This window comes from Osmerus eperlanus, chromosome 17, assembly GCF_963692335.1.
Source record: "Osmerus eperlanus chromosome 17, fOsmEpe2.1, whole genome shotgun sequence".
Taxonomy (NCBI): Eukaryota; Metazoa; Chordata; class Actinopteri; order Osmeriformes; family Osmeridae; genus Osmerus; species Osmerus eperlanus.
The window spans coordinates 8,845,780-8,858,612 of record NC_085034.1 but is presented as its reverse complement, the minus strand read 5'-3'; the positions used below and the strand labels follow the sequence as shown (position 1 = coordinate 8,858,612).

The 12,833-nt window shown below is 50.7% G+C and overlaps 2 protein-coding genes and 1 long non-coding RNA gene across 3 annotated transcripts in view; 1 reads left to right on the top strand and 2 right to left on the bottom strand.

Annotated features, from left to right (window-relative positions):
• cped1 (cadherin-like and PC-esterase domain containing 1) overlaps positions 1-5,807 on the bottom strand; it is a 34,683-nt gene extending 28,876 nt beyond the window's left edge. Inside the window, exon 1 of the mRNA XM_062483662.1 lies at positions 4,814-5,807. Within this exon, the coding sequence (XP_062339646.1) occupies positions 4,814-5,137 (324 nt within the window). The 5' untranslated portion in view covers positions 5,138-5,807. The remainder of the gene's footprint in view (positions 1-4,813) is intronic.
• A 506-nt stretch (positions 5,808-6,313) lies between these two features.
• Positions 6,314-12,424, bottom strand: ing3 (inhibitor of growth family, member 3). The gene is made up of 12 exons (XM_062483502.1): positions 12,264-12,424; positions 12,049-12,120; positions 11,082-11,182; positions 10,802-10,867; positions 10,343-10,439; positions 9,849-9,920; positions 9,558-9,674; positions 9,209-9,366; positions 8,892-9,091; positions 8,353-8,545; positions 8,174-8,212; positions 6,314-7,702 (listed from the first exon to the last, which is right to left on the bottom strand). The coding sequence occupies exons 1-12, from the start codon at positions 12,289-12,291 to the stop codon at positions 7,586-7,588; spliced, it is 1,260 nt and encodes a 419-aa protein (XP_062339486.1). The 5' UTR covers positions 12,292-12,424; the 3' UTR covers positions 6,314-7,585.
• Positions 8,492-11,699, top strand: LOC134037941 (uncharacterized). The gene is made up of 2 exons (XR_009932610.1): positions 8,492-8,760; positions 9,986-11,699. It is a non-coding gene; the product is annotated as an uncharacterized LOC134037941 (long non-coding RNA).
• Positions 12,425-12,833: the final 409 nt, after the last annotated feature.

The following is a 12,833-nucleotide window of genomic DNA, read 5'->3' as shown; positions in this document are numbered from 1 at the left end:
GCCCACATTAGTAGGTATCTCTCTCACACACACACACACACACACACACACACACACACACACCTCCCATTACAGTTAGCCATGTCCATGAGTGATTCCATGAGTCTGAACAGGGTGTGCTGCCAAGCCATGCCCCACTACACACTGCCAGGACCCTCCCGCTACGGGGGAGGGTCCTGGCGACGTCACAGCAGCGTTTGAGGAATGTCACCAGTCCTCAGACCGGGGTCTGGCCTCAACCCAGAGCTCTGCCTCAAGTCTACAACCAGCCACACCTCACAACGCGGCGCCCGCGGACGTCTCACTTTAACTGGAGACAGTTGACCCTCCACGGGGCGAGCAGGGCTCACTGCCATGTGAGGAGGAGGCTTTAAACTAGCGCCATGCTAACTAGCGTTTGTGATACAACAGCTCACGGTGAGCTGTTGCTACATGGGGTGGTCTGGAGTTACAAAGATGTGTTTTCCAGTGAAAACCAGTAACCCGCCCGCCCGCCCGCCCCCTCCCCTCCCCCCCCCCACCCCCGGAACGTCTTCTCTGGGGTCAAATGGGAGCTGGTTGTAAACGTTACGGGGAGGCGCTTGTGAGGAGCTACCATGTGTTTTCTCCTCCGTCCGTGGAGAGAGGAGGAATGCGCAGGGTTAACTGGCCTGGACGTCTTTTTTCCAGTGTGGGGGAGAAAGAAAAAAAAAAAAGAAAAAAAAATGTGTGAAAGTTTCAGCTCCGGGGCCTGGGAGAAACCGAGGGAGCGAGGGCTAGATGTTGGGGTGTGGAAGGGGTGAGGGAGATAGGAGAGGAATAGAGAAGAGTGGAGGAGAGGGAGACCCAGCCCAGTCTTCCCAGTCCTGGCTCCAACTCCCCCCTCCACCCACCCCCCCACCCCCCCTCTGCCCTGCTCTGCTCCCCTGTTAGTATTCTGGAGGGCTGGAGGGCCTGCTTGGCCATGCAAACCATGTTGTTGCTCTGCTTGGTAACTGCCCACAGAGCTGGCAGGGATCACTTTCCTCCTTTCTCTCGCAATCCCTCGCTTTGTCACACTCAAGCACATCGCTCCTCCTCTTCCCCTCTCCTGCTCTCACTCCTCCATCCTTTTCTCCTTTCTTTGCTTTCTCAGTGTCCGCTTGCCTTTCCCCAACTCTCGCACCCTTCCCCCTCAACCCCTCCCAGCCCCAAATATGCCTCGGACTTAACCTCCCTGCCCCGCCAGCTCTTTTTACAGTTCTCTCTCTCTCGCTCTCTCTCGCTCTCTCTCCCTCTCTCTCTCTCTGACAGCCTGTCCATCTGTACCTTCCTCTGCCTCCCCGTTAGTGACAGGATGTGGCGTTGTGTTACCACTGGCTCCACAGCTAGAGGTCGGCGTCGCGGCTCCGTGGATATAAATACACACACGTCCACTATAGCCAACCACACTATGACTCATGCACCCGACAAGGCCCTGCATCCACCAGAAACCCACCGAGTCGAGTCTGGAAAAGACATTTCCCCATTAAAGTGCACCAATTCCATCCATAGAATGAGACGTCGTGTTAAGAATTCGGAGAGGATCCCTCTGGAAATGCGATCCGTTTCACGGAAAGTCGTAAAGTGCTCCCTCGGTAGAACAAAAACAACCTGAAGCACAAATCTGCGCCCGAAACGCAGGCCTACTTTTTTCCCCTCCTTCACACATAACCTCTGAGTGCCTAGCTGACACAAAGCATGAACCTTTGCGAGGTACCCACAAACACGGCGGCCGACTTCTTAGCATACAGACGGTCGGTCGAGCGTGCGGGTATCACGCGTTTACAATAGCGACCTTGGAAAGACGCGAGCGAGGGCTGTCAGAGTGAGCACGACCCCGACTAAGGATCACACGGAGCACCCATAAAGCACCGTAAGGTAATATACGCATCAGCGGGGATGAGCTATACCATCTGGCCGAATGCTCTGTCTAAAATAGGCTTCACTTCTTGACAACCTCTTACCTCTGTGCTCTTCGACAGTGATACAGGCTCTCACTCTCCTGTAGGTAGGTCGACAGCAAGTGCCTCTCTCTCTCTCTGCTGTGTGCTGCTGGGCCTAGCTCTCTCTTTAAACCTGAGCATGGACGACTGAGGGCAGGAAGTCAGGGAGTCAGGGTTCATCCTGGGACAAAGCAGAGGGAGTATCCTTCACATCCTAGCGTCTTGGCCGACCGCGACCCTCTGGTTGGCTTAGAGAGTCTGGCTGACTGGACACATGCATGGAACTCTGTCACTCTCACACACACGCACACACACACACACACACTTCCAGCCAATTAGTGTCAAACTGGCTAATGTGGTTCCAGATCTCCCTGGCAGACGTGATGGTCCACGTGGAACACGCTTCACGCACACATGCAGTCGGGTCCTCTCCTCTCCTCGCCCTAGCTCCTGTCCCCTTCCCCTGCTCGAGTCCTCTGGCCCCCCAGTCTTTGTCCCTGGTCTGAAAGGGTAAGTCGGGGGCTAGCGGAGCCCCAGGAGGACTAAAGAGCTACGGTTCAGGTTACGTCACCCCCCCCGATCTAACACTTCAGCTCCTCTCCTCTAACGCCGCTGTCCCTTACAGAGCTGCTTCCCACTTGCCATGCCGGGATCAACACACATACTCACACTTTGACAGCCAGTCACTCTCTCTCTCACACCCACACACACACACACACACAGAGTTGAAGACACCATTTGAACATCAGACTTTCAACCCGAGACATAACTCCTCATTCGTATGCTTAAAGTCAAAAGCAGTCATTGGAGACATACCAGAGGAGATGCCAAGCTGGCAGAAGTGTCATGGCCGTGGCAGCTCGAGCTTAAAGACACACCATCAAACAGACCAGCTCGGCCGCTCTTCTCCAAGAACTGCCACATATCTTCCTCAACAGGACGGGTCCCACGCAGTCACAAACCACAAACACACACACACACCGAGGGGAATGTCTTACCCTTTAAGCTATAGCTATAACCTATAAGACTATGTTTAACCCTTGTGTTCTCTTCGGGTCATTCTGACCCATCAGTCATTGTGACCCACCGTCGTATTGCGACAACTTTACCGCATACAAAAACAAAGTGAAGCATTTTCTTTTAACCGTTGGGCTGTCTCAGAGACCCCCCACATTGCGAAGGTTAAAAGAAAATTATTTGTATTTGTTTTTGTATTGGGTAAAATTGGGTAAACACAACGATGGTTCGTTATGAACCTTTGGGTCATGTGACCCGAAGGCAGCACAAGGGTTAAGACGCTATTGCACGTGTTACTGTGGGAGTTCATTTGAACATGAAACACACACTTGAGGTGTTTGCAGGAAGCCCGAACATATGTCTCTGGTGGCTGTCAACGTTACGATGGACTTATCTCTGTCCACCTGAATCGGTAAAACTCACTCCTCAGGTATGTAACAGGCCACCCGCGTCAACGAATGGCTAGCTTTTCGTCGGCGTACTTGGTAGTGGTCGCGCTTGCGCTTGTTCGAGACCCCAGTGAGGGGCGAACATCGGCCCGATACCTCTGACGGAGCAAGACCACGCCTGTTACACGCACACACACCGCTAGGGTCCTTCTCAACACCATCACCACTCCTTCTTTCCCACCCCCACTTGTTTATTTATTTCTCTCCCTCCCTGTCAACACTTGTCCTCCTCCTCTCCTCTTACCCTCTTTCTTGTCTATTTTCTCCTCTCGCTCTCTCAACGCTGTCCTTCTCTCTAGGGGTTGAGAAAGCCTGAGATTACTAGTCACATATCCCAAAATAAAGATGGGCTCCAGTCAAGGCCCTGTTTTCAATAGCCATCCCATAATAGGCGGTTATTCTCGAATAAGTGACCGGGTATCCGTTGTTAGGAGCAGATGGTAACCAGAGAGCTTTCGAGTGACCTGCCGTTTCTCAAGCAGCTGATCTCAGCCAGCTGACAGTCCCCCAGAACACCCTCTTGAAACACAAACGCGTGAGGGATTACTAGCCGCACGGCAACAATTAGTCTGTATAACACACACTCGCACAGACAAAGTACACTCTTTTGTCATAGCAGAGAACTCATTTGAACAGGGGTCTGAGGTCAAGCCAAGCGACGCAGACGTGCACATTTGAGAAGGTAGGTGCAGCCTTATTTGTTTACATTCAGCATGTTAAGTTTAGTGTTGATATTAATGTCAGTGTCAATAAGTCAGCTGCTATTATACAGAGACGTTTACTGAGCTGTCAAGGGAAGAGATTCTCAGCATTGATTCACGACTCAATATTTAAATCTGGAAACACTTGGACCGGCAGCCACTGTAAATGCCAAGGAAAATGTATATGCAACCTGGTCCTGATTAGTCCATACATGTGCCAATCATACGTTCTGGGACTACTTAAAGGACATAAAGTAAACACGCCTTCCCATTTTATCTGCATCACACGCACGTGTTGCTTTAACCAATGGACATTCAGCTTTCGGACCAGTGTCTAAAAATATCTCAACAATAACACAAGCAGGAACAGAAACCATAAAACAATGTCGGAGGTTTAAAATGAACGGAAATTCAAATAGGTCCTGCAGTTAAGCCTACATGGTCAATCATCGTCCAAGAATGAGTGAGCCTCCGGATGTTGTTGCTCATTAAAGTTAATTAAACTCAGCCGGTGTTTAAGGTTTTGGGCTAGGAGCGAGTGGGTAAGAGATAGAGAGAGGGAGCAGGATGACTAAAAAGTGAAATTAAACTAAATTGTAGGGTACGTTCTGATCAAGCTTAATAAAACCAGATAAACCAAAAAAGTACATCAAAAACATAGCCTGCTGACCGCAACACTTAGGATCAGATATAGGCTTCTTACCCCTCGTTCTCTCTGCAAAGCCTCCAGAGCGGCAATAATCCGCTGCGGTTCCTGCATCAGTTGTTCATCAAAGGCTTTTTTCGTGTCCATCATCTCTGACTTGTTGCGCTCATCAGACGCGGGTTGGCTGGACTTGAACCTGCTCCGCGCGACCACCAGGGTCTGGTAGAAGAGACATACCGCTACCCCCAGAAGCAATAACGGCCCAGAGAAATACCTACGGCGCAGCGTCCACAAGCGCCAGAAGAACATCCCCGCTTCTCTCAGAACTTTGTTGGCTATTGGCACAAGGCATAACATTAAACGGTGTTTACGTCCCTGCATCCCACTCAAACCACTGGCCGCTCTCCCAACCCATTAGACGGGTAGGAAGCGGTTACACTTGGCCAAACACGCACTTCAAGAATTCTAGAAAAAGACGGGGCGCTTTAAAATCCACGGGAAATATACGCTCCAACGTCTAACCTTTAACACAGAAGCTATCGTGTCCTTTCAGCAGGTCGTGGCGGGCCGGGTTACAATGTTGTTTCTCTTTACCCGAAAGAATGAAAAAGTCAGTTGAAAAACACTCGAATAACGGACCTCATGACCGAGATCACACACCGCGCTCATCCGCGCTGTCAGAAAACTATCCCATTCCTCTCCTTGAACAAGCGCACAAAGTCTCCCGCTACACATGAAACAGAAGTTATAGAAATAACTCCACAACCAGAAGCCCGCCCCGCAATAAACGATAAGAGACGTTCTCTAACTACTGAAGAGCTCGCCTGTGTGCGCGGAGGCGAGTCCACCTGGTTTGGGTTAATCCAAAGAAAAAGTAAACAGACGCTTCCTCTCCTCGAGGACTGTTGGATTATAGTGCACGCACAGGGCTGCTGCTGCTTTTCAGACGGGCACTTCAATGGAGGAAGAACAAGGGAATTTGAGCACGGATCATGCAAGCTTTGTCAGCGTAGCCGAGGCGCTTTTGGTTCTCGCACCGAAACGAGTTTTTAAATTCCACACGACACACGGAGCGGTCTAAATTCGCACACATGCCTTCTCTGTAGGAGGTCGAGACCTGCCCCCCTCTTCATTCCTATGTCTGGTGGAACACTGGTGTTCTCTGCTATTTGTGGCACACATCTTCGCCTGTTACATAAAATAAACTGGTAGTTTGAATTGTGTTGAATTACGTTAACGGCAACAGGGGCCAAACACGCAAAAACAATTTCTAAATGGTAAAAACCCTAAAAATCCCACTAAGAAATTACTAAAACGTTCAAATTTACGTGTCCTTACACTGGCCCAAGTCAGATTCCAGCACAACCGCAATCACTAACAGGTGAACACGGCTATTAAAAACGTACAGGATTGTTCGTAATGAACGTAATGAAACAAGCACTTCATTACCAAACGAACCTGAAACAAATACAAAATCATTTAACATTAATTATAGAAGATTGCATCCAAAAACGGGTTCGGTGCAAAAACGTACAAAAACGTACAACGCCAACAACATTTATCAAAAGAATTTGATCATTTTATTGAGTTTTTTTTCTACATCTCTGGAAACTTGTACACACCATCTCAGTGCAGAATGACTAGTGACACACACACACGTACACACAAACTCACACGCACGATACACACACACACACACATCCACATACCAGCTTCACTTATGACTTTGTTCTTATACTGTATATTCAGAAAACTAGTTTTGAAGAGACTCAATGGGGACTCAGTCACACGCGGACAGCGGAACACGTTACCGGCGTCTCCATCCCAGTCACCATGAACACAAACACCGTGGTCAAAGTCATAGTTACATTTCAACATGGTTTAGAGTTCAAAATCGAAAGCCTGGGAGTTGTAGTCCAACAAGCACCCGTGGACTACATTTCCCAGGCCAAATAATCATTGGCGCCCTCGCTACAGCTTCCTCTGATGAGCAGTTCTTGCGACCATGCGTGGAAGCAGGAGGGTGGGTGTGGCCCTCTGTCACAGAGGAAAAGGCGAGCAATCCAATTCTGATGAGGGCATGTAATTGGGGGGGGGGGGTTACTGGTCGATGGCGGGCACAAGAGTTCACCATTCCTCATTTATGCAGGGCGAGGAGTATGAGGAATTCTTCCCTGTGCCGTTTTTCCTCCATCCAAACCGCTTCCAAAAACCAAAAGGGTTTGACCCTGAGTGACCCCTGACCTCTATGAAAGGTCACACAGGTAGACGAGTCTTCTCTGTGTCCACCGCAGGTCCGCTCTAGTGACGGGGTGGAGTGGGGGGGGGGTTTAGTGGCAGTTAATTAGGAGATGGAATGGGGGGGGTCTGAGGGAGTCTGCAGGTTGTGTGTGTGTGTAGGGGGGGGGGGGTCTGAGGGAGTCTGCAGGGTGTGTGTGTAGGGGGGGGGGTCTGAGGGAGTCTGCAGGGTGTGTGTGTAGGGGGGGTCTGAGGGAGTCTGCAGGGTGTGTGTGTAGGGGGGGGGGTCTGAGGGAGTCTGCAGGGTGTGTGTGTAGGGGGGGGGGTCTGAGGGAGTCTGCAGGGTGTGTGTGTAGGGGGGGGGGTCTGAGGGAGTCTGCAGGGTGTGTGTGTAGGGGGGGGGGGGTCTGAGGAAGTCTGCAGGGTGTGTGTGTAGGGGGGGGGGCTGAGGGAGTCTGCAGGGTGTGTGTGTGTGTAGGGGGGGGGGTCTGAGGAAGTCTGCAGGGTGTGTGTGTAGGGGGGGTGTCTGAGGGAGTCTGCAGGGTGTGTGTGTGTGTAGGGGGGGGGGTCCTGGACGCAGGGGGAAGGGTCTCATTTGTGGCGGCTCCCTCTCCTCTTCATGGCAACGGTGCACTGGGGGCAGTACCACTTCCCCTTGGGGGCTTCTGTCAGCCCCACGCAGCCGTAGTGGAACCACTCGATGGGGCACTGTGGGAACACACACACAGTCAGCCTGGCTCTCACCACCAGCAGTACACACCTGGACTGATGTTCTAGTGACTCATCCAGTCACTACACCTGGAAAGCCTTTTCTCCGCTTCCTAGCTGGCAGACGTCCAGACAGACTGTGGCCACTTGTTGGTTTCATTTCATGCCGTTGATATATGCCATCGAGGATTTATTCAAACCGTATCATTGATAATCGGCTTAATTGCATAAATAAATGTTTATAAAGAATAGGATTTCACGTCGCAGTTCATTGCTTAAATATTAACATGTAAATATTGAAATACATGAAGCGGTCCTTCTGTATGTAGTAGTTCAAAAAATGTAATTGGATGACATGATAGAGGGTAGGATCTTTGGGGGTGGGGGGGGGCTGGTTAGATAGGTAGGACTCTGGGGGGGGGGTATCCCCCAGCATGATAAAGTTCTGGATGAAGGTAAACAGGTACTTACATCCTGGTTATCACAGCCCACCATCTCTCCATAAGACACCTGGAAAAGGAGTGAGGCTCTTTTAGTGAACATGTGTGTCTGTCAGAGTGAAAGGCGTGTGTTTGTGTGTACACATGTGGCAGTCAGCCTGAGTGTGTGTGAGTGTGTGTGTGTGCACACATGCGACAGTAATCCTGTACCTGGTTGCAGATGCAGTAGCGGGGCTCGTTGGGGTCGTAGTTCCAGTCCACCTGGCTGTTGGTGTCGGCCTCGGGCAGCGCAGAGGCCTGCTGGGACAGCTCCTGGGCCAGGGCCGAGGACGAGGAGCAGGAGGACAGCGAGGAGGACGAGGACGAGGAGGACGACTGGTGGTTGGAAGACTTGGTGCTGCCTCTGCAGACGGGAAGAGAGAGAGAGAGGGGGGGGGGGTCAGACGAGAGTTAAGACGGACCTTTATGGATCGGTCCTCGCTGCTTGGGAGCGTCTACTGGCGTCTTCGACAGCGTTGCCTGAAACAACGGGGTGCGACATCACAAGACTGGTGCCCTGTGCCAGATAGGGTGATCACGAGCATCAGCAGACTGACTTCAGGGATAACTCACAATGTGGTGAGACTAAACGGCACCATCATGCTATGATGCCTTCATAGTCACCCTGGTGGTCCTTTGAGCGAGCTGGTGTGTGTGTGTGTGAGAGAGCGTGTATACAGTATGCGGCTGTGTGTGTGCGCGCGTCTTACTTGGTCTTGCGGCCCCCCCCGCGGGAGTCGGAGGAGGCGGTGGCGGGGGCGAGGGTCTGGGTGAGGGTGTTGGCCAGGGCGGAGGAGGAGTAGCCGGCCGTGTCCCGGGACAGGGAGAACTCCCGGTTCAGCTGGAAGTCGCTGTTCTTGATGGCCTCGTAGCTGGCCTTCAGACTGGACGTCCTCCTGCCCTCCTTCATCTGGGACACACACACACACGCACAGTATGAAGAGGTACAACAGTCAAAAAGCTCTCGAGAAAAAAAACCCTGTCCTGCGTTGAGCAGCACCCAGTCAGGTAGGTGTGCGTGTGTTACCTGTGCGGTGGCCTGCACGGCCTGTGCTGCTGCCATGGTGATGGCCCCTGCCCCGGCCCCGCTGGACAGAGAGCTGAGGTTGTAGGAGGCCAGGGGCTGCCCTGAGTTCACACTGTACACGTTGTTAGTGGCTGAGGACGTGCTGTTGGTGCGGCAGCCTGGGGGGGAGGGGGGGGGGCAGGATAGAAATGAGGGGGGCAAACGAGCGAGAGGGAGAGAAGGGGGGTGAGGGCGTGGACAGGAAAAGACAAGGAAGCCAGTGAGTCAATGACACAGCAAGAAAGTGTAAACTGAATTGAACACAGCCAGTGCAGTGTATGTGAATGTGTGTGAATGCGTGTGGCGTTACCTGGCGTGTTCTCCTTGGAGGCGTCTGATGTGAGCGTGGAGAGCAGGGCTTCAGATTTGAACTTCTTCTCAGGGACGTGTTCTGTGGTGTGGTGTGTTGGCGTGGTGTATTTCCTCTCTGTCACACACACACACACACACACGACAGTGCTTGGTAAGCCTGGCGATCTAATATGTATCTATCTAAAAACAGCATGACGTGGACCCGATTTAGAAAACAACATCCAGACCACCTCCCCCACATGTCTGAAGTGCGTGTGTGTTTGGACTTTGCGGATGTGTGTGTCCTTACTTTCCACTGCGGTGTGTGAGTGGACGTGGTGGTTGTTGACCGGCTGAGAGGGACTGTCCATCTCTAGGGAACCTGTTGGGGGGGGGGGGGGGGAGAGACACAATAATCATCCATCTTTTTTCTTCAATTCTTTGCAGTAGTTCCAGTGAGACCGTGTTTTCTCCATGGACAGGCAGACATAACAGGGAAGAGAGTGCTGGAGTCAGGACTGGGAGAGATCTGGAGTGGACTGTTCAGTCACAAGAGGGGTGTCAGGGCACCAAGTGAGGGATTGCGAGACCAACACCGCCCCCTAGCGGAGGTGCGCATATCCACACACCGACACACGGCCCACAAACCCCCTTTCACCCAGAACACAAGGCCCACGGCGAGTCCGGAGCTCCGGTCGGTCCAATAGGAACGGGTGTAGTGGGGAGCGTGATTGACAGCCGTCCGAGGGCGAGGCTCAGGTGAGGGCGGGGCTCAGGTGTGGGTGATTGACAGCCGCCACTCACGTCTCTCCAGGATCTCGGTGATGCCGGCGTTGTCGGCCTCCAGCTCCATCTTGAACTTGGCCAGCTCCTGGTCCAGCTTCCTCAGGTGACGGTCCACCTGTGACCACACCACAGCCCCGTCAGCGCTCAGTACAGCCCCCCACCGTGGTTCACACCCACACTACACATCCCAGCCCGCCACAGCGTTAAACGCCTCGCAGGCCACACGCAACGGGTGAGGTGCATGACCGGCCGAGACGTGCCAGGTTGTCTGCGGTGCTGTGCTGCCGCCTAGTGGGCTGAAGGAAACATTGCAGGAGGGGGAGCACGGTGGTGGCTTTACGAAATCCCATTCATCCCGTAAAACAGAGCATCCCTGGACTGCGAGTGTGCCTCTCATGCTTCTAAACCGACTGCATCCAAACAGATAACCCGTGCAACTAACAGGATCCAGCAGAAACACCAACTCTTCCCCCTTACCAGATCGTAAATCTGATTGGCCAGCTGTACTTTTTCGTCTGCGTCTTCCAAGGCTTTATAATAGTCCTGGAGGAAGGAGACACAGCAGCAGCTATGAATAATGACAGTCATCCGAGCGCGTCGCAGTGCGTTTACGACGGCAGAAATATGTATCGGTATAACATCGGTGTCAACAGCTTTTCACCGCTTCAAAATGGTGCTAACACAGAATTCCAGCGCATTCTGCCCATGTGTTTTAGGAGTGCGTGTGCGTGTGGTGAAGGTTAATGAGACCGGGTACCTTTTTGATCACCTCCATCTGTTCCTCCCTCCACTCGGGCTTGTTTTTCTTAGCGTTGACGAAAAACTCGTTAACCCTCTGCTCCAACTGGTCCATTGCATCTAAGACACGATGAAACAGTGTGCGTTTCGAGCATTGGATGGGCGTGTGGGCTTCAGGGCTAGAGTGGATGAGAACACACTGCTCCAGACCAGTAAACGCTGGTCTCTGTGCGAGCTTTCAATCCAGCACATCTGTACAATGCAATTCTAGTTTTTAATTGGGGTGGTCAGGTGGCTGAGCGGTTAGGGAATCGGGCTATTGATTGGAAGGTAGCCGGTTAGATTCCCAGCTGTGCAAAATGACGTTGTGTCTTTGGGCAAGGCACTTCACCCTACTTGCCTTAGGGGGAATGTCCCTGTACTTACTGTAACTCGCTCTGGATAAGAGCATCTGCTAAATGACTAAATGTAAACGTAATTGCAAGTGCTTGCAAGATTGACTTATCTGAAACTAAGAGTGCAAATGCCAAATATAATTACAATCGGGTTGTTTTTCTATCTATAATGTATGACATGTTATCTTTTTATTTGTATTTTGAAATTTATTAATTTCATTATTACTGATCTTACAGTAATACCTATCTGATATACTCATATACCCAGATATATTTTGCTGCAACTCTGCTGTTGGGACAATGCCATGTATGTTTTTCTACTTTGTATCTGTACAACTGGATGTAACAATAAACTAGATTGATTAAAAATAATGTATCCAACTTATGCCAGCTAGCTATAGTTTCAGACGTTAAGCTTCTTGTTTACCATCTAAATGAGCAATCTAGCTTCTTCATAAAAAATAGTTAATAACGTGCAAAACGTGTATGACTTCCAAACAACACTATTAAGTTAACTAGCCTACTAGTAGAAATACTATGGAAGCTGCAGCGCTTTGTTGGGTGTGGGTGTGACTCGTGCATGCCGCTTACTTTGAACTTGCAGGTCCATCTCCCTCATTTCCGTAAACCTGTCGCGGAGATCCATGGGTAGCTGCTCGATCACTGCCAGGGAGAAGAAAAAGCCAATTCACCAGCTAGCATTGCTAGGCTAACAGACCGAACGCGCGAGCTCGAAATTAACGCACACTAAAATGATTAAATGCACCATTTGCGACACTCGTGTAACGTGTGGATTGTATACTCACTTTCGAGATAATCCTCTAGGTACAGCATCTTGGCAAATGCGATGTTTTTAACGTTTATTAGAAGAATTTGGGTCTTTCAATATGGCGCCGTCAGCCGCTGTTTCACGAACAAAAAAATGTCCACTGACAAACGGAGGTCAGAGAACATGACGTAATCAACACATCGTAGTATTATTGGCCAAGTATGAAAATGCGTAGACATCGACTTCTAACTACGAAGCATTGTGGTACTTGTAGTTCATTGGATTGCAAAATTGGAACCTGGATAAAAAAAACTGCACTTGCAAAAAAGAAATAATGCAACTTTATTAAAGATTTCCATAATTGTATGTACTTATGTAATTTACATTACATAAGTTTAATAAAGAAATACTTTTTTTGTGTGATAAGAGATCTCTGTTCTCCACATCATTTAGCCTATCCCATAACCCTAGGCTATGTCTTATTTACAGTATGTGCGCGCACACACACACAACACCCACACAATCACCGTCCCTATCTCTTTCTCGCACACGCATACGCAGGCGCACACGCATACGCAGGCGCACACACAAACACACAAACAAACAC